This window comes from Schistocerca nitens, chromosome 4, assembly GCF_023898315.1.
Source record: "Schistocerca nitens isolate TAMUIC-IGC-003100 chromosome 4, iqSchNite1.1, whole genome shotgun sequence".
Taxonomy (NCBI): domain Eukaryota; kingdom Metazoa; phylum Arthropoda; class Insecta; order Orthoptera; family Acrididae; genus Schistocerca; species Schistocerca nitens.
This window is the reverse complement of record NC_064617.1, coordinates 535213824-535240679: the sequence shown is the minus strand read 5'-3', so window position 1 is coordinate 535240679 and position 26856 is coordinate 535213824. Positions and strand designations below refer to the sequence as shown.

The following is a 26856-nucleotide window of genomic DNA, read 5'->3' as shown; positions in this document are numbered from 1 at the left end:
ACTTTAAGTGTCTCATTTCCTAATCTAATTCCCTCAGCATCACCCGATTTAATTTGACTACATTCCATTATACTCATTTTGCTTTTGTTGATGTTCATCTTATATCCTCCTTTCAAGACACTGTCCATTCCGTTCAACTGCTCTTCCAAGTCCTTTGCTGTCTCTGACAGAATTACAATGTCATCGGCGAACCTCAAAGTTTTTATTTCTTCTCCATGAATTTTAATACCTACTCCGAATTTTTCTTTTGTTTCCTTTACTGCTTGCTCAATATACAGATTGAATAACATCGGGAAGAGGCTACAACCCTGACTCACTCCCTTCCCATCCACTGCTTTCCTTTCATGCCCCTCGACTCTTATAACTGCCATCTGGTTTCTGTACAAATTGTGAATAGCCTTTTGTTCCCTGTATTTTACCCCTGCCACCTTAAGAATTTGAAAGAGAGTATTCCAGTTAACATTGTCAAAAGCTTTCTCTAAGTCTACAAATGCTAGAAACGTAGGTTTGCCTTTTCTTAATCTTTTTTCTAAGATAAGTCGTAAGGTTAGTATTGCCTCACGTGTTCCAACATTTCTACGGAATCCAAACTGATCTTCCCCGAGGTCCGCTTCTACCAGTTTTTCCATTCGTCTGTAAAGAATTCGTGTTAGTATTTTGCAGCTATGGCTTATTAAACTGATAGTGCGGTAATTTTCACATCTGTCAACACCTGCTTTCTTTGGGATTGGAATAATTACATTCTTCTTGAAGTCTGAGGGTATTTCGCCTGTCTCATACATCTTGCTCACCAGATGGTAGAGTTTTGTCAGGACTGGCTCTCCCAAGGCTGTCAGTAGTTCTAATGGAATATTGTCTACTCCCGGGGCCTTGTTTCGACTCAGGTCTTTCAGTGCTCTGTCAGACTCTTCACGCAGTATCTTATCTCCTATTTCGTCTTCATCTACATCCTCTTACATTTCCATAATATTGTCCTCAAGTACATCGCCCTTGTATAGACCCTCTATATACTCCCTCCACCTTTCTGCCTTCCCTTCTTTGCTTAGAACTGGGTTTCCATCAGAGCTCTTGATATTCATACAAGTGGTTCTCTTCTCTCCAAAGGTCTCTTTAATTTTCCTGTAGGCAGTATCTATATTACCCCTCGTGAGATAAGCCTCTACATCCTTACATTTGTCTTCTAGCCATCCCTGCTTAGCCATTTTGCACTTCCTGTCGATCTCATTTTTTAGACGTTTGTATTCCTTTTTGCCTGCTTCATTTACTGCATTTTTATATTTTCTACTTTAATCAATTAAATTCAATATTTCTTCTGTTACCCAAGGATTTCTATTAGCCCTCATCTTTTTACCTACTTGATCTTCTGCTGCCTTCACTACTTCATCCCTCAGAGCTACCCATTCTTCTTCTACTGTATTTCTTTCCCTCATTCCTGTCAATTGTTCCCTTATGCTCTCCCTAAAACTCTCTACAACCTCTGGTTTAGTCAGTTTATCCAGGTCCCATCTCCTTAAATTAGCACCTTTTTGCAGTTTCTTCAGTTTTAATCTACAGTTCATAACCAATAGATTGTGGTCGGAGTCCACATCTGCCCCTGGAAATGTCTTACAATTTAAGACCTGGTTTCTAAATCTCTGTCTTACCATTATATAATCTATCTGATACCTTTTAGTATCTCCAGGATTCTTCCATGTATACAACCTTCTTTTATGATTCTTGAACCAAGTGTTAGCTATGATTAAGTTATGCTCTGTGCAAAATTCTACCAGACGGCTTCCTCTTTCATTTCTTCTCCCCAATCCATATTCACCTACTATGTTTCCTTCTCTCCCTTTTCCTACTGACGAATTCCAGTCAGCCATGACTATTAAATTTTCATCTCCCTTCACTACCTGAATAATTTCTTTTATCTCATCATACATTTAATCTATTTCTTCATCATCTGCAGAGCTAGTTGGCATATAAACTTGTACTACTGTAGTAGGCGTGGGCTTTGTGTCTATCTTGGCCACAATAATGCGTTCACTATGCTGTTTGTAGTAGCTTACCCGCACTCCTATTTTTTTATTCATTATTAAACCTACTCCTGCATTACCCCTATTTGATTTTGTATTTATAACCTGTATTCACCTGACCAAAAGTCTTGTTCCTCCTGCCACCGAACTTCACTAATTCCCACTATATCTAACTGTAACCTATCCATTTCCCTTTTTAAATTTTCTAACCTACCTGCCCGATTATGGGATCTGACATTCCATGCCCCAATCCGTAGAACGCCAGTTTTCTTTCTCCTGATAACGACGTCCTCTTGAGTAGTCCCCGCCCAGAGATCCGAATGGGGGACTATTTTACCTCCGGAATATTTTACCCAAGAGGACGTCATCATCATTTAATCATACAGTAAAGCTGCATGCCCTCGGGAAAAATTACGGCTGTAGTTTCCCCTTGTTTTCAGCCGTTCGCAGTACCAGCACAGCAAGGCCGTTTTGGTTAATGTTACAAGGCCAGATCAGTCAATCATCCAGACTGTTGCCCCTGCAACTACTGAAAAGGCTGCTGCCCCTCTTCAGGAACCACACGTTTGTCTGGCCTCTCAACAGATACCCCTCCGTTGTGGTTGCACCTACGGTACGGCCATATGTATCGCTGAGGCACGCAAGCCTCCCCACCAACGGCAAGGTCCATGGTTCATGGAGTCATCAATTACTCTAACAGATTTCTACTGATCCATACTGTAAGGCACAGTGTTATTTATCTTAACTAAATGTACATCATGATCAGATGATGCATTTATTACTGTGTAAACTGTTATTTTCTTGCTTTGAGCTTCATCAAAAAAAATATTATCAATTAGTTTCCTACATTCCTTATCCACCCATGTTTGAGATCAAATTGCAAGATCCAGGTTGTTTGTTCTACACAAGTCTAAGCTAACATGGGCTAGTCTGTCTGTAAATAAATTAAACAATGGAAATCCAGGATGGAAATTGCATAATATTAGTAAACAAATTAATATATTCCTGTTTCTGGCCTGCTATCCATGTTGCATTAGACTGGATGCTGATTGATGTGTCTGACTTGGATAACTGATCAAAGTGTACTGTAAAAATTAATGGTTCATGATCTGCTGGTGCACCACTAACAAGTCTGACATCACACATATCTCTAGAAAAATTAACTATAACATTATCCAAGTAGGCATTTTTTCGTGTGGTGCTGTAGTTCATACAATGTCAATTTAGAGATCTTACGGATTAAAAAATATTCTTATAACTTGTTCATTATTGTTGGTCATTTCAGTGTTGAAATCACCATAGACAGTGACTTTTGTTTTAGATTTTAAAATTTTCCTCATAAGCAGCTCAAATCTTTCAAAAACTGTATTATCATCTTCACCTGGAGATCTATGTAAATTAACAATTATGGTATTCTCTGCATTCAGCCTAATATAGCAAAATTCACCATCTAGTGCAGTACAATAAGAGCTGACACATATCTTAGAAAACATTAAAGTGTCTCTAACAAATAAAGGCACCTCCATTCTTTCTTTCACTTCTACCCATAATGTCACCAACAGCATAATCTCTAAGAATGAAATATTCTATCTGATCTTGTCTCATCAAGTGTTCTGAAATACTCACAACAACATTTTCAAATGTTGTAGATGTTTTTTTGCACTGCAGCAACAGATTTATGTTCACTGTTTATTGTCTGTAAACACTCACCCTTTTGATGTGTGTTGCTTTTAGTATCCAGCTCAAGTGCTGGAGGTTTATTGCCTGTCGTGTCACTGTCTTTTATCCTAAAAAAATTGCATCCATTCCTGTTATTATTCAAACCACTACATTCATAGACAGTTTTATTCTATTTGACTTTTTTCATTGATTATTCATTGACTTGATCACAGACTAACCTTTTCCCTTCATAGTTTTCAGTTTCTTTCTTTTAATGTTTATTTTCTGAATTTCTGTATTTACACATGAACTGAACTATATATTAGAATGTGCCAATGTGGCACTGCAGCAAGTACTGTGTCCTTGATTTATTCTTTTCTAGAAAATTCTACAGAGCTCTTTTTTTTTTTTTTTTTTTGCTGTCTGTTAGTAAAAGCACACTTCTTGTTTTGTCTGATGATGTACTATACTCTTTGTGATGACCTCAATGTTATTTTCAAAGGTTTCTTGAGTACTTCCTATAATTAAGTGGCTGGTGTTCTCTGCAAATTAGTATAGTTTACTGTTTAAATATAGATCATTTACATAAAGTAAGGACAGGTTTAGATCTGATATGGAACCTTGGGGAATGTCAGGTTTGACCACTAATAAATCTGGCTGATGGGTATTGACTTCCCCATTCACTTCACATGTTCTCTCTGTGTGAGCTCTTGTTTCCTGGAGGTGTGTTTTAGTCCAGTTATATGCTACTCGCCTGACACCCTGATTCTGAATCATACCAAGTAATTTATTATGATGATTTTTGATAACTCTAGAAAAATGTGTTCCTGCTTTTCTAGGGCTGGTAGTATTTCATACAGAAAACAGAAGGTTGTGGTTTTGGCAGAGTGATTTTTCCTAAAATCATGTTGTCATTCTATTAATATATTAAATTTATTTATGAAATTAGGCAGTCCTTAAAAAAAAGTTCTCAAGAATTTAAAGTCATTTGTCAGTTTTTGCATCAGTTTGAAATCTTACCAAGATCTGATCGGATATTTGTGCAGCTATTTTCAGATAATACTTTGTTATCGGTAACAGCATCAGGCTTTTAGTGATTATTGTCTTCCAAGTTATTAATGTGTAAATGAACACTGAAGGTCCCTACACACTTCCTAAGTGCACACATAAAGTTGCTCACATGTCTGTTAATGACTTTCGATACGAGATGAAATGCTGCATCCTCAATCCAGTCACAAATTTTGTTTGATTCTCCCATTTACTCAAACTTTTGTTAATAAGAATTGCTGTGGTACTAAGTCAGTTGTTTTTTGAAATCAAGAAGTGGCTTTCAGTATGTCATCTGAGAGAAGTTTGAATTGGGTTTCACTTGATCACTGTTTGCAGAATCCATGCTGGTTGGAATAGAGCAGGCCATTCTGTGCAGAATACATTCAAGATGGATGTAATACTGGACATTTGGTGTGTGAATGACTTCTATTACCTTTCTTGTAGGTGGATTTGACATATGCTTTCCTCCAACCTCTGGGTACAGCTTTTTGTTCCAAATATCTGTGGTCTATTTTTGTTAATTCTCTATGGAATCTGACAAGAATTCCAGTAAGCCCTGGAGCATTGTTCCATTTTAGAGATATCAGCAATTTCTCAATACTACTGGCACTAATATCTTAGCAATGTTATAAAAATTAAACTAGGGCACCACTCCTGGATCTTCTTTAGTGAATGAACATTTTAATGTGGAGTTCAGCATTTGTAGTTTTGCTTTGCTAACCTCAGTTCAATTTCTGAGTTATCCATGAATGTCTGGACACTTAACTTTGATGTCACTACCAACTTTATACAACATGAATTTTAAGGGTTTTGTGAGAGGTCTTTAGTATGATTGTGCCATGGTAGTTGTTGGATGTTTCATGCATTGCCCTTTTCAGAGCTAAACACATTTCATTCAGCATCTCTTTCAGTACTTTACAGTGACTGTATGCTATTGGTGGTGTGAGGGAGTTCTTGTCGTCTTGCGAAAGCAGAGGGAGCCTCAACTACAAAGTGAAAATTGGTATGAAGGACAGCTATGTGAGGAGCATTCTGTATTTAGAATCAATAGCTCCTCCTTAAAAAAATGGTCGTATGAAAGTCAATTAATGAAAATAAATCACCAGTCCAGTTACTGATTACACTGGCAGTAAAATGCAAGGAGTTTTGAAGTATTAGTTACCTTCTTGCCTCACTGAAAAAAATTGCACTGCAGTTCCAATTATCAAATCATTCAACTGATGAAAAATTACAGATGTAAAGAAAAGGGATTACGTAACTGAAAGTAATAGGGTGAAGACCAGTGAACATGATGGAGTAGCTGTTATGTCTTATGGTGATTGCATGTTAGAACCAGCCTGTCTTCCAGCATTAGTTTATCATAGACCTCGGCTGCAGCTGAGTATTGTATGTGATAAAAGCATAGATAAAAAAAGGAGGGTGCCTGGTATAAGTTTTATTACAGTTTTGAAATAAGCATTTTGTTGACATATGAATTATGTTGTGAAACCCAGCTTGCTTTTTATTAAAGATATGCAAAAGACAACGGGAAACGGTTGAGTTGGTACTGTGGCTGAGACACCGGACTCATATTGAGGAAGAGTCTGGTTCTAATCCCTCACAGACCATCTTTATGTAAATTTTCTGTGCTCCCACTAAAACATTTGAGTCGTGTGTCTTGTGGTGTCTCCACCACACCCTCAGGTCTCTCTCTCTCTCTCTCTCTCTCTCTCTCTCTCTCTCTCTCTCTCTGTTGCTCACTCACTCAACGTACAAAAGAGTTAGTTCCACAGCAGTGCTTATTTACAAAGGTGTGATCACATGGGGGAGTCAGACATAATCAGATGTAATGTAATATGCACAATAGGTCAGAATAGTGAATTTGTAGGATTACACCATCATAGAGTAATCAGTGATGACCATTAAATGCTTATTCATATCATCCACCTCTACAGTTTCATTGCCCTCCCTTTATGTCTACCAAATGCCAAATCTCTTCTGCATTCACCCAACCAACCTTATCTGAGACATCTGCCCTACTGCTCAAGTCACAGCATTCAGAGAAAGTTTAGCAGATGTGTATATGTTCTCTTATAAGTAGAGGGGCAGCAGCAGGGGCTACATACAGTCTGGATGACTGACTGATCTGACTAACCAAAATGGCCTTGCTGTGCTGGTACTGCGAACGGCTGAAAGCAAGGGGAAACTACAGCTGTAATTTTTCCCGAGGGCATGCAGCTTTACTGTATGATGAAATGATGATGGCATCCTCATGGATAAAATATTCCAGAGGTAAAATAGTCCTCCATTCGGATCTCCGGGCGGGGACTACTCAAGAGGATGTCGTTATCAGGAGAAAGAAAACTGGCGTTCTATGGATCGGAGTGTGGAATGTCAGAGCCCTTAATGGGGCAGGTAGGTTAGAAAATTTAAAAAGGGAAATGGATAGGTTAAAGTTAGATATAGTGGGAATTAGTGAAGTTCGGTGGCAGGACGAACGAGACTTTTGGTCAGGTGAATACAGGGTTATAAATACAAAATCAAATAGGGGTAATGCAGGAGTTGGTTTAATAATGAATAAAAAAAAAATAGGAGTGCAGGTAAGCTAAGCATAGTGAACGCATTATTGTGGCCAAGATAGACACGAAGCCCACGCCTACTACAGTAGTACAAGTTTATATGCCAACTAGCTCTGCAGATGATGATGAAATTAATGAAATGTATGATGAGATAAAAGAAATTATTCTGGTAGTGAAGGGAAATGAAAATTTAATAGTCATGGGTGACTGGAATTCAATAGTAGGAAAAGGAAGAGAAGGAAACATAGTAGGATAATATGGATTAGGGCTAAGAAATGAAAGAGGAAGCCACCTGGTAGAATTTTGCACGGAGCATAACTTAATCAATCATAGCTAACACTTGGTTCAAGAATCATGAAAGAAGGTTGTATACATGAAAGTACACTGGAGATACTAGAAGGTTTCAGATAGATTATATAATGGTAAGACAGAGATTTAGGAACCAGGTTTTAAATTGTAAGACATTTCCAGGGGCAGATGTGGACTCTGATCACAATCTATTGGTTATGAACTGTAGATTAAAACTGCAAAAAGGTGGGAATTTAAGGAGATGGGACCTGGATAAACTGAAAGAACCATAGGTTGTACAGAGTTTCAGGGAGAGCATAGGGGAACAATTGACAGGAATGGGGGAAAGAAATACAGTAGAAGAAGAATGGGTAGCTTTGAGGGATGAAATAGTGAAGGCAGCAGAGAATCAAGTAGGTAAAAAGACGAGGGCTAGTAGAAATCCATGGGTAACAGAAGAGATACTGAATTTAATTGATGAAAGGAGAAAATATAAAAATCCAGAAGTGAAGCAGGCAAAAAGGAATACAAACGTCTCAAAAATGAGATCGACAGGAAGTGCAAAATGGCTAAGCAGGGATGGCTAGAGGGCAAATGTAAGGATGTAGAGGCTTATCTCATGAGGGGTAAGATAGATACTGCCTACAGGAAAATTAAAGAGACCTTTGGAGAAAAGAGAACCAGTTGCATGAATATCAAGAGCTCAGATGGAAACCCAGTTCTAAGCAAAGAAGTAAAAGCAGAAAGGTGGAAGGAGTATATAGAGGGTCTATACAGGGGCAATGTTCTTGAGGACAGTATTATGGAAATGGAAGAGGATGTAGATGAAGATGAAATGGGAGATATGATACTGCGTGAAGAGTTTGACAGAGCACTAAAAGACCTAAGTCGAAACAAGGCCCCGGGAGTAGACAACATTCCATTAGAACTACTGACAGCCTTGGAAGAGCCAGTCCTGACAAAACTCTACCACCTGGTGAGCAAGATGTATGAGACAGGCGAAATTCCCTCAGACTTCAAGAAGAACATAATAATTACAATCCCAAAGAAAGCAGGTGTTGACAGATGTGAAAATTACCGAACTATCAGTTTAATAAGTGACAGCTGCAAAATACTAACACGAATTCTTTACAGACGAATGGAAAAACTGGTAGAAGCTGATCTCAGGGAAGATCAGTTTGGATTCCGTAGAAATGTTGGAACACGTGAGCCAATACTGACCCTATGACTTATCTTAGAAGAAAGATTAAGGAAAGGCAAACCAACGTTTCTATGATTTGTAGACTTAAAGAAAGCTTTTGACAATGTTGACTGGAATACTCTCTTTCAAATTCTGAAGATTTTCCTGAATAGAGGATTAAATTCACTCTTATACTATGCAGTGTGCCTACTGTGGATATTATTAGTGAAATGCAACAGACAGTGATACATCTCACACAGGACATCACTGATGGCGTACAAGTTGCCACAAGTTGTGTCTTAACCATAGCCAAGCCTCCCAAGTCAAACAATAGCAGAGCAGAGACAGATGGAATTCCTGCATTGCATTGCATTGCATTGCATTGCATTGCATTGATTCCAGTTGCAAAGGGAAATACCACTGATGTTCTTTGGAGGACAATACGTACAAGTGCCTGAAATGGATCCCTACCCTTTCATACAGCAGAAAAATGATGGAGTTGCTGAAGAATTTTTGTGTGTGGGGTGAAGAACTATACCTCCCAGGTGAAACAGATTATCTCAAATCACAAAGAAGGTGTCTCATTGACACGTATTGATAGTTTCATTGACACATAATGTTAGTGCTGTTGGTCCTCCCATCTACTTGCAGCCAAGTATCTGACCAAGTTAATGACTCCTATAGCTGACTGCTGTGAACACCACATTAAAAACTATCATATATTCATTTAGAAAATCAAACAAATTACAGTTGGTCAAAATAATATTTTATTCAGTCTAGATGGACTTTATGTACAAAAGTTAATACGGAAGACACATTGAAAATGTTGGCAGAGCACTTTTTTTGTTGTTGTAATTATAAAGTTGTTCCAACCTTCTTTGACCACCACCTACTTCTCGTATGGCAGTAAATTTTGTGAAATGACTGATGGAATAGCTGTCAGTTTGCTATTGTCTCAAAATGTTGGCTAACTTCTTTATGGAACATTTCAAGGAACACACATGAAATTTGGTTCAATTTCACCCAAACACCTAAGAAGAAAAAAGTCTTGGCTTCTGGTACCGGCAATTTTTATTATCCCTAGTGAGTGCAGAACAACTACATCAATCAGTCCATGTATACCATATCCGACAGCTGTGTAGAATATCAATGGCACATTAAAAGCCAAGAACTTGAGAAATCAGGAGCTGCTGATCACAACCTCGTGAATAAATATAAAATTCTGCTTGGTGGAACAAAACTTATTTTTTAGAGTTGTACTAATGTGGCTGTAGAAATTAGAATGTGTGAGAGCAACTTCAACTGTGAATATAATTTTAGTGGTGCATGAGCGTAAGATCTCGATGCAGAGAAGAAACGGAGAAATTTGCCAAATTGCTTACACTCCTAGCAGCTGTGGTGGCACCAACAGTGCACGCTTTGAAACTATCTGTTGCAGCATGCCAATGTAAGCTGACAAGTCAGAAACCATCCTGAAGCTGCAAAATCCACCACAGCAGCAGCCACAGTGCTCAGTTGCTCCTGGAAAAGGCAATGGTGGTAAATGTCAAAAGTTTAAGGTTTTATCCAGAACTGATATGGGAAGAAGTTCAAGAATGTGTTATTCATTTTAAGATATTTGCATATCATATAGAATGTATTTCCTTAATGTATAATTTCTGTGGTATTATCTTCATTTTTAGATATGATTTGATGCCCAGCAGCTATAAGAAATATTATTCTAAATAATTCATTGAATTTCAGTTTCATGACATAAGCTGCAATGGGTATAGATGTATTACCCAATTGTGATAACATATGAAAATTTGTACCAGGTTCAAGTCCTGGTCAGGCAAAAATTTTCATATCTCACAACTGTGTAATTCATGTATATCCACTGCACTGATGTCATGAAACTTGCATTCAGTAAATAATTTGGAAGAATTATCTTCATTCTAATTTTTTTATTTATAGTATTTTTTTTGCCACTATTTCTCGTAAGAAGGTATTTCTTCTCATTTTGATTTTGTATTATTACCTCCTACACCAGGAAATTTTCTCACATTTTTTCCCAACTGATGTCTGTCTATCTTTAGTGCATTAAGTGATTAGTGAAATGTGAACTTATTTTATTTTGTTATATCTCTATAGTAATCTAACAAATAAATTCTTTTTTGTGGCATAGTCTACAGTTTACATTGTGTGCTCATTATATTTCTGTGCCATTGTATGACATCACATTGTCTCACCAAGATTGTAACTAATTTTTTATGGCTTGTTACATTCTATGCTAAAAAGTACTAGTACTTTTCTGTATTCTTTCTAGGCTATGGTAATACTCACATGACTTACTCAGGAGACAAAGCTGCTTTCCTGAAGTCAATAATAGAAGAACTAACATTGACTAAACCTGTTGTAATTTCCCCTTCTATGAGTGGTGGTTATTCCGTAAGTTTTTTGGGAAAATACGCTGACCTCATATCTGGTTATGTGCCTGTAGCTCCAGTGGCCTCAGATTCTGTACCAAAAAGCGTTCTCCAGCATATTGAGGTATGTTTTATGTCTCCCTCTTCCATGAATAATAAAATTGAAAATGGTGAAGGCAATTGTAGCTTATATTTTTGGTTAAAAATGGAGTGATAAACCATTCACCAACAGATGGTTTTCTAATGACATGTTAGCTTACCAAGCAAAAAACATTAATTTAACAATTTCACAGAGTCTAGTTTCACAAAGATTTATGCATAAGGTACAATGCTCTTTTCTGTATACGTAGTTACAACCAAGGTAAATGATAATGCCAAAACTAATTGTACATTACGTATTCACATTTCATCAATTGTCTTTGCACACACCACACACATCTTTGGACACAAAATATCCATTTTGTTCATTGCCAAATCGTTGATCAAGGTGCAGTTTCGTCTGAATGTGTTATATTATGTTAGAAGATTTAAAAAGATTGTCCTACTACTTTAAATTGTGTTTGATCACCATCACATTTTCAAGAAAATATTATAGTTTTAGACTGTGGTCAGTTAACTTGAGGAGTGGCGCATAGGAAAAACCAACTGTATAACTAACAAACCTGCACTTTATGTTTGAAGTGACATTCTTTTAGAGCCTGTATGTTCGTGTTAATTTCATATTACATGAGTTTAAGAAGGGTGCCATTAACTCACAACTCATATGCCTCAAGTACCAGCAAAATACAGTGTGTTTTACTGGCATTATTACATCTGAGACTCAATACCCAGTTTGCTTATCAAAATCTGAAACACAAATAGAGGACATTTTAATATCAAACTGCTAAGGACATAAACTAATTCCATCCAATCCTCAGAAGAGTTGTCATTTACAGAGAAAAAAAACATATTCAACAGGGACTGAGGTGTCCAGTGCATCAGACTTTACCGCAACTGTACTACTCGTTCCTTCACTCTAACTGTATCTCTTCAAGTTAGCAGTGCACTGTGACAGATGCCTGCCTTCCATGTCCAGCTAGCAGAATTAAGCAGCTGTGGTATCTCCTTAGCTTCCCAGAGTTCTTCAGGGGAATGAAAGTTTCTTTTCTGTATGATATGCTCCACACTGTTACAGAGAGCATGCTGAGACAAAGATTATCAGTATGTGACAGCTAGTTCAATGCGGTGCTGATATTGTACGTAGGTAAAGGAGGATGCAGAACTGGCTGTTGAAAGTAAGTTGTAAATCAGGTGTAGCTTCTTTAAAGGGCTGACAATGACATTTTCACACACTATAATAATGACTCACGTAGCCATCTTCTTCATGGGCCATCAGTATCTCATGTGTGCTTGCTGTATGTACTCCCATCAGACTGTGATGTATTTTTATGTCACAGCCCTATTTATATCAGTTTTGCTCCTGACACTTACTGCCCTCTTTGTCACATGTAAGTTTTTCTGTACATATGCCATTATCTTGTGAAATGCACTTTTCCTTGATGCTTTCTGGGTATTGGATGAAAAGTTTACAAGAGTCGTTACAGGTGTAGTGCCAGAACTCAGCTCATGCTTACACTGAAATATATACGCCTGTTTATAAGATTTGTAACATCCGTGTTTCAATTTATTCCTTAATTGTTCTGTACCAAAAACTTGGAGCCTGTGCCATAATACTGGTCTTGTCATGTCTCATGCCATGATTGTTTTCTGGGCATCTCTCAGTGATAGCTGATTTGGTTGGCTGTTTTAATGAAGTGCATCATTGATGCTCATTGCACGCCTCCTCACCTCTATCACCAAATTTTTCTTGGAGTAGCCCAACTTGCAAGAAATTGCCCATCATTATGCATGATTATACACATTAAACATGTAACCTATCTTAGTAAATATATATTTTTTACATTTAACTGTACAGTAAACAATTTCTAATTCTGTAAATAATCTTCATTATAAAATCCTATTTTTTGCATCAGGCAGCGTCCTTTAATCCTTCGTCCACGCGACTGACACAATCAAGGACTCTTTGTTGGTATTGTCAGCTGCATCAGTAAAGAATGTCAGCGAATAATCATTTTTTAAAAATCAGTCATTTTTTGTTTTGCTGCTTGGTAAATTTTATAGTTTCAGTAGTTTTGCGCATTTGCTAGTTCACTCTTTTCACCATGGATAGATCTGTAATAAGAAAAAAGAAAGCCTTAGATGCTGACAGCTCTTCTACATCTGAGGAAAGTGGATATAAATATACTAATATTCAAAAGAGAACAAAAGTTGTGCTGCGAGAACAAAAGTTGTGTCGCTTTGGTCATCTGCTAACCAGAGAAACATAAAACCAGGATCAAGCATGGTTCAACATAACCGCCACTATAAAGAAGAATATATAAATGTCAGAGTTATGTTGAGGTGCCAAGCCTACACCAAAATGTTTGGTGTTCTGCAAAGTGCTGTTAAATGGGTAAATGAGCCTGTGGTACTGTATTTAACAACCTGAAAAGGCATTTGGAGTGAAACCATCACAGTGTCTTTCAAAACCCATGAGAGTATTGTCAACATCTGTGCACTATCATTCAATCATCTTCTGTCTTGATGAAAAAATCGATAAAACCTTGGCATCATTCAAATTTCTGAAATGGTTGCCATGAAACAGAAACCCCGTAACATCAGCAAAGAGTTTATTTTCCTGGCATGCACAGAAATTGTTGCTACTGGAAGCAGTTGAACGGCTTTCAAAAGTACCTTTGTCAAATGATACAGTTCATCATAGGGATTGTGGTTATGGTTGAAACAACCAAGTTTTGGTTGTGTTAGTTTTTTCAATGCTAATTTAACCTGACTGTTAAAACCACTAAAAAAACAGTTTCTTAAATAGCTAATGTTTGGTTTTGTTTCCTATTATTTGTTGTAATAAACGTAGGAATTGAACAGAGATTTAAAAATTTTGCCTTCCTCAGTTTGAAGATATATAGGATCAAAATATTAAATTAAATAGCCAAATAAAAGAAGACTTAGTCTGCTCACTGTTCACTGCTTTTCTCGAAAAGTGATAAGTGGTTGAATTTCTCTTACTGATTCTAATGATTTGAAAACTCTGCTCAAAAACATTTTGTAATCAAGAAACATACCACTATTTGGGCATTATGAATAGTCAGGAGTAAAGTGTGAAAACTGATGTTGAATAAATCTGTTTTTCATGTTAACTTGTCAATTTTCAAGACCACAAGTGGATAAAGGCATATTATGTAGACATGGATAGCAGATCAGCTACTTTCTATTTTTATCGTGAACTATGAATGAATTGTTAAGTATTAAGTTTTCTCCTCGCATGATATCGCAAGCTTGTTGTGGCTCCTCCCATTTTTAATCTTTTAAAGCAAATGGTGCATTTTACTTTGTTGGTACCATACTTCGAAAAATACTTCCAGATTAGGGATGGTACCATTCTGTAATACAAGTGATGTCGGACGATGACAGTGAGAAACTACCATCCAGAGCAGATGGGCAAGTCATGCATACTGCATGCACATGTATACCATCTAATAGGCCACACAACATGGTAACGTTACAGTATTGTCTTAGCAGCACTGAAACATTTCTTATCCCATGTGTTTGTTGCTTGTTTCTGTCAGCATTGTCATGAAAATAGAATATTTGCTTATCCCATTTTCTGTTATAACCCAATATTTCAAACCAATCGAAATTTTATGTATAAAAAAGGTTTATTTAAAAACCATAAATTTTAGCACTGTTGCTATAGCTAATTGGCATTTTTCAAACAATGGAAAATCTTGGATGGAATGTAACAATATTGTGTAAAGGAAAGATGCTACTCACCATATAGTGGAGACGCTGAGTCGCAGATAGGCCCAATGAAAAGACTAACACAGATATAGCTTTTGCCCAGTAAGGCCTTTGTCAAATTAGACGACAAGCGCCCCCCCCCCCCCCCCCTCCCCAATGCTGAAACAGGAAAATTAAAGTATTTCGTATTAAATAAATCTGTAGATATTGTTACACACACACACACACACACACACACACACACGCGACTGCACACTCAGTTGAGTGTGGCCTCAGTTGCCTGAGACTGCAGTTGTGTGTGTGTGAGTTGCATTTGCATGAGTATGTATGTAAGTGTTTGTCGTCTAATTTTGACAAAGGCCTTACTGCCTGAAAGCTATATTTGTAACAGTCTTTATGTTGTACCTGTGCGCGACTCAGCATGTCTGCTATATGGTAATTGATATTTTTTTTCTTTTACCTGGTTATTAGTAAGCAATTAAAAAAAAGCCTGTTATAACTCAGGCGAAAGAAATACAGGTAAATACCAGTTACTCAGAACTAAAATAATGGTATCAGTTTTAAACATTCAGTTTTTCCCGTCCCTAGTTCATTGGCTTATTATGGACACGTCAGTTGCTTTTCAAAGTAATGTTATAGAAAACAAACACGATAATTTGCGCTGCAGTTAGAGGAGTACTGATATTTCTGGCAAACCTCAATTATTATCTCTTGTGAGATTTGTTGTAGATCGAAAATTACTGAGCAGTACCTATTTTGTCAAGAACTGGAAACAACAATCACGGGAGCTGATGTATTTGGTGCTGCTGAGAGTTTCTTTCAAGGTAATGGATTCAAGTGGATGGACTGCATTGCTGTATGTACTGATGGCACTGCTGCAATGACAGAAAATATAAAAGGGTTTCTAACTTCTGTTCAGAATAAAAAGCCATAATTAACAACAACTCATTACTTTGTAGATAGAGAGGCTCTAATGGTGAAGACTATGGATGGAAATCATTTGTGTTATGTCATTCTAACAGCTGTTTTAATGATAAGCTACGTAAGAACTTGTATAAAATCGTGTGTGTTTGAGAAACTCTTTAAAGAAATGGGTGCAGATCGTAAAGCATTATTATTCCAGAACAATTTTCATTGACTTTCCAAAAGAAAAATATCTACTAGATTTCAAGAATTTAAAGACAAACTACTTGGATTTTTCTAAAATAATAATAATAATAATTTGATTTATTGAGCTAGTGTACCTTTACAATATTTCCAAATTTACTTACGCACAGATGATATGAAATGATTATATCATCAAGCAATAAAATCAGCACATTTTTAAAACACTCTCCCTTTGGACCTCAGCTATAGGAGAGAATGATCTAACTGCATTTCCAACTATGGCTACCACACCAAGTGAATTGAACACAGAAGAAAAAGTCAGATAAAGGAACGCGTAAAAGGACGCCTATCTGGATTACAAGAAGGGATACCAAAAAATTTCTCTCAAACTTGACTACTGGCCAGGAGAGGTTGATTGTACCTGACAAGGAAGACATCTCAAAAACAGAATTGAACATCTCTGAAAAAGAGCAACATATCAAAATATCATTGGATACAGTCCTGAGATTGAAATTTAAAGAAACTGATCCCGACGTTTTTCAGATCTCAATAAAAAGTGAATATCCAGATATTACAAATACAGCAGTATCTCTTTTATGCCCTTCTCCTTCTCAGCATCCTACGTGTGTGTGTGTGTGTGTGTGTGTGTGTGTGTGTGTGTGTGTGTGGATCCTTTACATTGGAGAATATAAAATATGACTACAGGTCTTACCTCCTTATGTGGATGGTGAGATGAGAGTGTGTCTTTCAAGAGTTTGTCCGTGTGGCATAATAGCACCTCTGCTAACTAAAATATTCAACCAGTCTTTGAACAGGGATGCTTTCGTGATGTTTTGAATTATGCCAAAGTCAGACCTCTGTTCAGAAAGGGTTGAGGAAAGAAATGGGAAACTATCGGCGTATTTCTATTCTTCCAGTCCTATCAAAAGTGTTTGAGAAAGTAGCTGTAAACAGGATCAAAAACTTTATTGTAAAAAATGATATTATCATAAGTAACCAATTTTTCTTTCAACCAGGAAAAAAACACTCTGGATGCAGTAAATAACTTTATTGAAAACATAGGCAAATCATTGGATCACAGGAGTAAAGTTGCATATATATTCTGTGACCTTATAAAAGCATTTGACTCCGTGAACCATGACTTGCTTATCTACAAATTAGACAGATATGGGATGAAGGACACTGCTCTAAATTACCTAACATCATACTTACACAATAGAAAACGAAGGGTAACTATCACCTCAGATGTGGTGAATTATTATTCTAAACGAAGTGCAGTATCCCAAGGTGTGTGTCAAGGCTCCATTTTGGGGCCAGTCCTTTTCCTGTTCTAAATTCCCCATCAGTTCTATCTACAGATGATACTTCTGTTTTAATTGAAGATGATGGTGCAGAAAAAATTCCAAGCTTCAGCGTAAGCACACTGGATACTTTAGAAAACTGATTCCAGTTAAATGGGTTGAAACTGAACTTTAAAAAAAAACCATATGGGACATTTCAAAACCAAAACTCAAAATATGCGGACCTTAAAGTACAACATAACAATCAACCTATGAAAGAAGTTGACACAATCAAATTCCTCGGACTAAATGTGGACAAGAACCTAAGCTGGAATACACATATTGACTTCCTATCAAACAAAATAAGCAGTTTTACATTTGCAATGCAAATACTAGCAATTCCACTGACTTGCGTACACATAAAACTGCTTACCATAGTTATTTTGAATCTGTCATTAGATTAGATGTGGGATAATTTTCTGGGGCAGTTCAAGTTGTGTACCTCGAATACTGAAACTGCAAAAGAAAATTGTCTGATACATGCGTACTGCACAGCAAACAGAGTCTTGTCACCCATTATTTTGGAAACTACAAATCCTAACTTTTCCCTCCATATATATTTATGAAATTATAATCTTCCTACAAAACAAGCAAAAATTATTTGAGGAGACACATATTAACCATACATATAACATAAGAAATAGAAATAATTATATGCTACCCACACACCAGTTGAAATTGTATGAATGGACTCCACAGTATATGGGGATGACAATACAAGAAGTTAATACGCAAAAACATATTTAATATGAATCCAGAAATTTTAGAAAAGAGGCTATAGCAGATTCTGTGGGAGAAATGCTACTATTCAATAGAAGAATTCACAGAGGATGAAAGGATAATTTGAGCAATGGGTAATTAAGTGTTAGATTTTATTGTATGTATGTGTAACAAATTTGTACTATTATTATGATTCTGTTTGTTAACATCAGCTGTTCTTTGTTTATGGTGAAATTTTACCACAAATTGACGTGTCTCCTGTATCTGAACCAAAAAGATTTAGATTATGTATGTTATGAGACAAATAAACTACAATTCACAGATCTACTTCAAAAAAATCACCAGGGCAAATATCTTACTAGTTTTAAGTTTTCAGTCTCTCTATATTTCTGATGTTAATGCTTATTTTTTATGTTCCTGCTCGCACAGCACAAAGTCTGAAGCAACTGGAAAGAAGTGCAGGTGACCCCTGTATATAAGAGGAGTAGAAGGACGGACCTGTAAAATTACAGACCAATATCCCTAGCATTGGTTTATTGCAGAATTCTTGAACACATTCTCAGCTGGAATGTAATAAATTTTCTTGAGACCAATAATCTTATGTCCACTAATCAGCAATGCTCATGTGAATCTCAGCTTGCCCTTCTCTTACATTATATCCTGCTTACCATGGTTGAAGGGCAACAAGCAGATACCACATTCCTAGATTTCTGAAAAGCGTTTGACACAGTGCCCCACTGAAGACTGTTAACGAAGGTACAAGCATAACAAATAGTTTCCCAGCAGCTCGTAGATTGCTTAAGTAATAAAATCTGGTATGTTGTTCTCGACTGCAAGTGTTTATCAGGGACAAGAGTATCTTCGGCAGTGCCCCAAGGAACTATGACAGGGCCACTGTTATTCTCTACATACATAAATTATCCGATGGAAAAGGTGAGCAGCAATCTGCAGCTGTTTGCTGATGATGCTGTAGTGTGTGGGAAGGTCTCATGATTGAATGGCTGCACAAGGACACGAGATGACATAGAAAAAATTTCTAGTTGGTGAATGGCACCTACCTCTAAATGCAGAAAAATGTAAGTTAATGCAGATGATTAGAAAAACAGTCCCGTAATGTTGGAATACAGCATTAGTGGTATTCTGCTTGATGTGATCATGTTGATTAAATATCTAAGTGTAACATTGCAGAGTGATATGAAATGGGACGACCATGTAAATATAGTAGTAGGGAAGGCGAATGACCAACTTCAGTTTATTGGGAGAATTTTAGGGAAGTGTGGTTCATCTGTAAAGAAGACTGCATATAGGACACTACTGTGGCCCATTCTTGAATGCTGCTCAAGTGTTTGGGATCCCCACCAAACTGGATTAAACGAAGACATTGAAGCAGTTCAGAGACAGGCTGCTAGATTTGTTACATGGTAGGTTCAATCAACATAAAACTATTACAGAGATACTTTGGGAACTCAATTGGAAATCTCTGCATGGAAGGCAATAGTCTTTTTGAGGAACACTATTGAGAAAATTTAGAGAGCTAGCATTTAAAGCTACCTGCAGAACGATTCTACTGCTGCCAGCATACATTTCACATAAGGACCACAAAGATGAGATAAGAGAAATTGGGGCTCATCTACAGGCGTGTAGAGAGTGGTTTTCCTTGCTCTATAAGGGGTGTTCAAAAAGAAATGAGCCGGAGGCATTATTACAGAAACCAGTAACTGTGTGTTAGAAGTAGTAACCCTGACTGTTGAGACACTTGTCCCACTGCGACACAAGGTGGTGAATGGCTGTCGCATAAAATTCCCGGGGCTGCGATGATAACCAGTTCTGCACATACAGCTGGATGTCGTTGTCCAATATAAGTTGTTTGCCCTTCAGAGTTTTTAAGGGGACCAAAATTGGCGTAATCACAGGGAGAGAGGTCTGGACTGTATGGAGGGTTGCTGAGAACCTCCTATTTGAATTTCTGCAGGAGTGCCGTGACTGTGTTGGACATATCAGGCTTTGCATTGTCGCGGAGCAGAATGACCCTACAGGTGAGATTGCGTGGTCATTTTGATTTGATCGCTTGGCAAAGGGTGGTCAAGGTTTGCGAGTAATGCTGGGCATTCACTGTTGTCCCATGCCACAGGAAGTAAACCAGAAGAGGGCAATCTTGGTCAAAGAAGAATATCAGCATAACCTTTCCTGCACTCACGTGGATGGCCTTGGCTTTTTTTTGGTGGTGGTGACACGGGAAGCTTCCACTGGAGACTTTGCTGTTTTGATTCTGGTTCGAAGTGATGACACCATGACTCATCTCCAGCCACCACTCGTGCCGGGAATGCATTGCCTTCCCAAGCATAGTGCTGCAGATGAGCAAGAGAGTAGGCCATTCGACATGATTTCTGGTGTGGCTGAAGACTGTGGGGCATCCACTGGGCACACACTTTGCGCATGTGCAGTTGTTCCTTCATGATGGTGTGAACACTTCTGACGCTCAATGCGACCATGGCTGCTATGGCTTTCACTGTCACTCAGCAGTCCTAGGTAATGAGTGCATCCATCAGCTGGGCGATGTCATCAGTAATGCATTGTGATGCTCCAGACCGTGCATCATCGGCTAACAACACTCATCCTGCCCTGAAGCACTTGTGCCACGCCTTGACCCTTGCAAAAGACGTGCAGTGTTTGCTGTATGCTTGTGATATTTGTTGATGAATGTCCGTTCATCGTACCCCTTCTGCTGTCAGAAAACAAGCAACACTTCTTGCTCATCTTTTAATGCCTCCATGTCACTGTTTGCAATACAACTGACAGCGTTGGACGATTGATGCATGCTGCTGCTAGCTCTGTATAATCACGTGACATGCACGCGTGCCCTCTAGTGATGGGCTGTGTCCTTCCACGCTCTGGTTGGAAACACACCTCGTTACAGACACCACGATATTACCCTCCTGTCACGAGTTTGCACATTCCAAACTCCAGCTCGTTTCTTTTTGAACGCCCCTTATATTTGGGAGTGGAACAGGAAAGGAAATGATTAGTAGTGGTAGAAAGTACTGTCCACCACACACCATATCATGGCTTGAGGTGTATGTGTGTATATGTAGAAGAGGCACAAGTTCCCTTATTAAATGTCTTATGTTTATATTCAGGTGTTTCTATTCAAAAGTCTTAATATAATAAATTTGTATCTAATAGTTGTTCTGTAATTAAATAAATGTATTGTATTTGCTTTATGTGTTTGCATCATGGAATGAAGTCACATTTAGTGAATGCCACGTACTTTGTTGTGCCCCAAAGGAAAACAGGTTGTGAAATGCAGAGTTAGATGCACAACTGTTCATTCGTTAATGCTGCTCTTTTTATTAAATGAGTAGCTATGGCAGTAAATGGGCACCTCTATGGTGTGATTATTTTTCTTTCTTGTGGTAGGTGCTTCTGTGGGTAGCCTTGCTGGACAGTAGCAGGAGGCAACAAATCAGTCACCCATGTACACAGAAAATTCAAGTTCTTCAATGTTTTCATTCTTATGTATTGATGATCACATTTTCCTGAATATCATGATATAATATTTGTGTAATAATGAGTACCCCTTACCCCGTGAACCATGGACATTGCCGTTGGTGGGGAGGCTTGCGTGCCTCAGCGATACAGATAGCTGTACTGTAGGTGCAACCACAACGGAGGGAGTATCTGTTGAGAGGCCAGACAAATGTGTGATTCCTGAAGATGGGCAGCAGCCTTTTCAGTAATTTCAGTGGCAACAGTCTAGATGACTGACTGATATGGCCTTGTAACATCAACCAAAACGGCCTTGCTGTGCTGGTACTGCGAACAGCTGAAAACAAAGGGAAACTACAGCCGTAACTTTTCCTGGTGGTATGCAGCTTTACTGTATGTTTAAATGATGGTGGCGTCCTCTTGGGTAAAATATTCCGGAGTTAAAATAGTCCCCCATTCTTCGGGCGGGAAATACTCAGGAGGGCGTCGTTATCAGTAGAAAGAAAACTTCTACAGATCGGAGCGTGGAATGTCGGATCCCTTAATCTGGCAGGTAGGTTAGAAAATTTAAAAAGGGAAATGGATAGGTTTAGGTTAGATATAGTGGGAATTAGTGACGTTCAGTGGCAGGAGGAACAAGACTTCTGGTAAGGTTAATCCAGGGTTATAAACACAAAATCAAATAAGGGCAATGCAGGAGTTGGTTTAATAATGAATAAAAAATTGGAGAGAGGATAAGCTACTATGAGCAGCATAGTGAATGCATTATTGTATCCAAGATGGACATGTAGCCCACACGTATCATATTAGTATAAGTTTATATGCCAACTAGCTCTACAGATGATGATGAAATTGAAGAAATATATGATGCAATAAAACAAATTATTCAGATTGTTAAGGGAGATGAAAATTTAATAGTCACAGGGGACTGGAATTCGTTAGTAGGAAAAGCAAGAGAAGGAAAAGTAGCAGGTGAATATAGACTGGGGGTAAGGAATGAAATGGGAAACCGTCTGGTAGTATTTTGCACAGAGCATAACTTAATCATACGTAACACTTGTGTTAAGAATCATGAAAGAAGGTTGTATATGTGGAAGAGGCTTGGAGACACTGGAAGGTTTTAGATAGATTATATAATGGTGAGATAGAGATTTAAGAACCAGGTTTTAAATTGTAAGACATTTCCAGGGGCAGATGTGGACTCTGACCACAATTTATTGGTTATGAACCGTAGATTAAAACTGAAGAAACTTCAAAAAGGTGGTAATTTAAGGAGATTGGACCTGGATAAACTGAAAGTACCAGAGGTTGTAGAGAGTTTCAGAGAAAGCATTAGGGAATGATTGACAATAACAGGGGAAAGAAATATAGTAGAAAAAGAATGGATAGCTTTGAGAGATTAATAATGAAGGCAGCAGAGCATCAAGTAGGTAAAAAGACTGTTGTAACCACAACCAACAGTGGGAACGCCTTGGGCTGCGGATTGGAGCCGTCAGGTGGGGAAGCCGCCAGCGGTGGAGCATGCACCACTGGGTAAACACAGGACGAGTCGGACGACAGACCAACGACAACTGACAACAACCGACCACGACCGACTATGAGCGACTCAACAAGGAAGAGATAAACAACGGAGGCTTGTGGAAACCACAACACCAAACACCAAACATAAATCCACTCGGAACCAGAGCCAGGCAAATGTCAACAACAAGCAACGACCAGAACGCAGTACCGCCGAGATATAAACGAAATCCAGAGTGAGTACCAGACTGGCTGGACTAGGGCAGAGCGGGTCCCTATATACGAAACTGGAGAGAGCGGCTATTGGCCGCTGTCTGCACGTGGCTTAGCGGTGGCGCCCTCGCTGCGCGGAATAGCCGCCGCGGAGGCGGAGCCCTCTATGGGCTGACCATGTCCATTCGTTCTGCCTCGTGTTCGACTTCCGCGGCAGAAGGTACTAGAAAGACAAGGGCTAGTAGAAATCCTTGGGTAACAGAAGAGATATTGAATTTAATTGATGAAAGGAGAAAATATAAATATGCAGTAAATGAAGTGGGTGAAAAGAAATATAAATGTCTCAAAAATGAGATTGACAGAAAGTGCAAAATGGGTGAGCAGGGATGACTAGAGGATAAATGTAAGAATGTAGAAGCATTTATCACTAGGGGTGAGATAGATACAGCCTACATGAAAATTAAAGAAATGTTTGGAGAAAAGATAACCACCTGTATGAATATCAAGAGCTCAGATGGAAAACCAGTCCTAAGCAAAGAAGGAAATGGAGAAAGGTGAAAGGAGCATATAGAGGGTCTACACAAGGGAGATGTACTTGAGGGCAATATTATGGAAATGGATGAGGATGTAGATGAAGATGAGATGGGAATGTGATACTTCATGAAGAATTTGACAGTGCACAGAAACAAGGCCCCGGGAGTAGACAACATTCCGTTAGAATTGTTGATAGCCTAGAGAGAGCCGGCCATGACAAACTTCTTCCATCTGGTGGACAGGATGTATGAGACAGGCAAAATACCCTCATACTTCAAGAAGAATATCATAATTCCAATTCCATAGAAAGCAGGTGCTCACAGGTGTGAAAATTTCAGTTTAATAAGCCACAGTTGCAAAATACTAACATGAATTCTTTACAGAAGAATGGAAAAACTGGTGGGAGCTGACCTCAGGGAAAACATTTTGGATTCCGGAGAAATGTAGGAACATGCAAGGCAATACTGATCCTAAGATTTATCTTAGAAGATAGATTAAGGCTGTTTACAATTTTTACAGAAACCAGATGGCGGTCATAAGAGTTGAGGAGCGCAAAAGGGAAGCAGTGGTTGAGAAGGGAGTGAGGCAGGGTTGTACCCTATCTCTAGTGTTATTCAATCTGTATATTGAACAAGCTGTAAAGATAACAAAAGAAAAATTTGAAGTAGGAATTAAAGTTCAGGGAGAAGAAATAAAAAGTTTGAGATTTGCTAATGACATTGTAATTGTGTCAGAGACAGCAAAAGACCTGGAAGAGCATTTGAACAGAATGGACAGTGTGTCAACAGGAGGATATAAGATGAATATCAACAAAAGCAAAACGATTATAATTCAATGTAGTCAAATTAAATCAGGTGATGCTGAGGGAATTGTATTAGGAATCAAGGCACTTAAAGCACTATCTAGGTTTTGTTATATGGTCAGCAAAGTAACTGATGATGGCTGAAGTAGAGAGGATATAAAGTGTAGACTGGCAATGGCAATAAAACTGTTTCTGAAGAAGAGAAATTTGTTAACATCGAGTATAGATTTAAGTGTGAGAAAGCCATTTCTGAAAGTATTTGTATGGAGTGTAGCCGAGTGTGGAAGTGAAACATGGACGATAACTAGTTTAGACAAGGAGAGAATAGAAGCTTTCAAAATGTGCTGCTACAGAAGAATGCTGATGGGTAGATCATGTAGATGGGTAGATCACGTAACTAATAAGGAGGTACTGAATAGAATTTGGGAGAAAAGGAATTTGTGGCACAACTTGACTAGAAGAAGAGATCGGTTAGTAGGACATGTTCTGAGGCATCAAGGGATCACCAATGTAGTACTGGAGGGAAGTGTGGAGGGTAAAAATCGTAGAGGGAGACCAAGAGATGGCTAAACTAAGCAGATTCAGAAGGATGTAGGTTGCAGTAGTTACTTGGAGATGAAGCAGCTTGCATAGGGATAGAGTCACATGGAGAGCTGGATCAATCCAGTCTCTGGACTGAAGACCACCACCACAACAACAACAACAAGTACCAACAACAACAACAAGTACCTGTGAAGTAAATGTGCTTTCTGCACATTTACTTATCTGGAAATTTTACACTTAAATCTCAGCACTAACCACACCTGATGGTTACATTTACATTCTGATATTTATGGAAATGTGAATCCTTTTAAGTGACTTATGCATGCTTAAAACAAAAATAATACAAATTTTGAAATTTAGGATGATGGCTTTTGCCTTTTATGGGATATCTTTTGAAAATATGTCTTAAATCTATGCAAAACAACCATGCACTGAAGTGCCGAGCATAACCTGGAACATCCACATTTTCTCGTCAAGGGAAAACTGCCACATTTTAAAACAGGAATGACATCATATGCAAAATGGAAAAAAAACTCTGAAATATAGTGTCTCTTTTTCATTGAAAATTTTTACTTGACTGAAGTAAAAAATAATTGTGGGCAGAGTTTTATATTGACTCTCATTCTTTATAATGAAGTAAATTTATGCTTCACCCAGACTGAGTAGAAAAATTAGAATAATGCTTAGTAAATCATGAATGAGATCAGCATATACATCACATGTTACTGATCTTTTTTATTGTAGATTGAATACAGATTCTGGAAGTTTACAGGATACAATTTTCAGTTTTGCTGAAATCTTTTTTTTTTTCCCCCCCAGGTTCCTACACTAATAGTCTATGGAAGTGATGACAACACAGGTTTAGCAGAAACTTCATTTAAAAATTTGAAAGTGCTACCTAATAGCAGGGAGGTAAAGATTGAAAAGGCTGGTCATCCAGCGTATCTCAACCAGCCAGAGTTGTGGCATAAACTGTTATATAACTTTATGAAGTTATTGCAGTAAGTTAGAGGTTATTTTACAAAGCTATGTACTGTCAGAACTTAAAAAAATGTATTGTCAGCTGGTTATGCCACATGATGTGATACAGTATTTTTGAGTGATATGTAATATTTTTATAGGTGAGAAGTTTGTGCATACATTCTTTATTCTTCATCAGATTTTTGAAACAGAATTTAACATTGTATGTGGCACATGTGTCATTATTTCTGTATGCTCTGTCTGTTGTGTAGTGGGTAACTGTCATTGCCTCATTGGTTTGTTCTTTTGTGAAATGTTGAATGGCAAAGTAAGATAGCCTTGGTACATTTAATAAAGACTGATTCTCACAGGCTAAACTGCATTTTGTCTTTTGTATCCCCTACCATCAAAAGAGGTGGTCCCTCTCAACCTGGGACCCTGAGTGAGTGTTTCTCCATTCCAGTCTTCTCCTACTTATTCCTCTTTCCTGCCCAAGAAAGGAACTTACAAGGTCAAACACCTACACATAGTTTTTTTCTATTTTTTAAGGTTTCATTCAAAAATCCTGTTCTAATTTTGTCTCCTGGAGATAAGTACTGATCGGCAGTTCTTCTCCTCTTTTACATGCTACTTAATTACATTTA

The 26856-nt window shown here is 38.0% G+C and overlaps 1 protein-coding gene across 1 annotated transcript in view; it reads left to right on the top strand.

Annotated features, from left to right (window-relative positions):
- LOC126251311 (putative protein-lysine deacylase ABHD14B) overlaps positions 1–26589 on the top strand; it is a 66113-nt gene extending 39524 nt beyond the window's left edge. Inside the window, exons 4-5 of the mRNA XM_049951636.1 lie at positions 11056–11279; positions 26072–26589. Coding sequence (XP_049807593.1) covers positions 11056–11279; positions 26072–26257 — 410 coding nt within the window. The 3' untranslated portion in view covers positions 26258–26589. The remainder of the gene's footprint in view (positions 1–11055; positions 11280–26071) is intronic.
- The last annotated feature ends 267 nt before the right edge of the window (positions 26590–26856 follow it).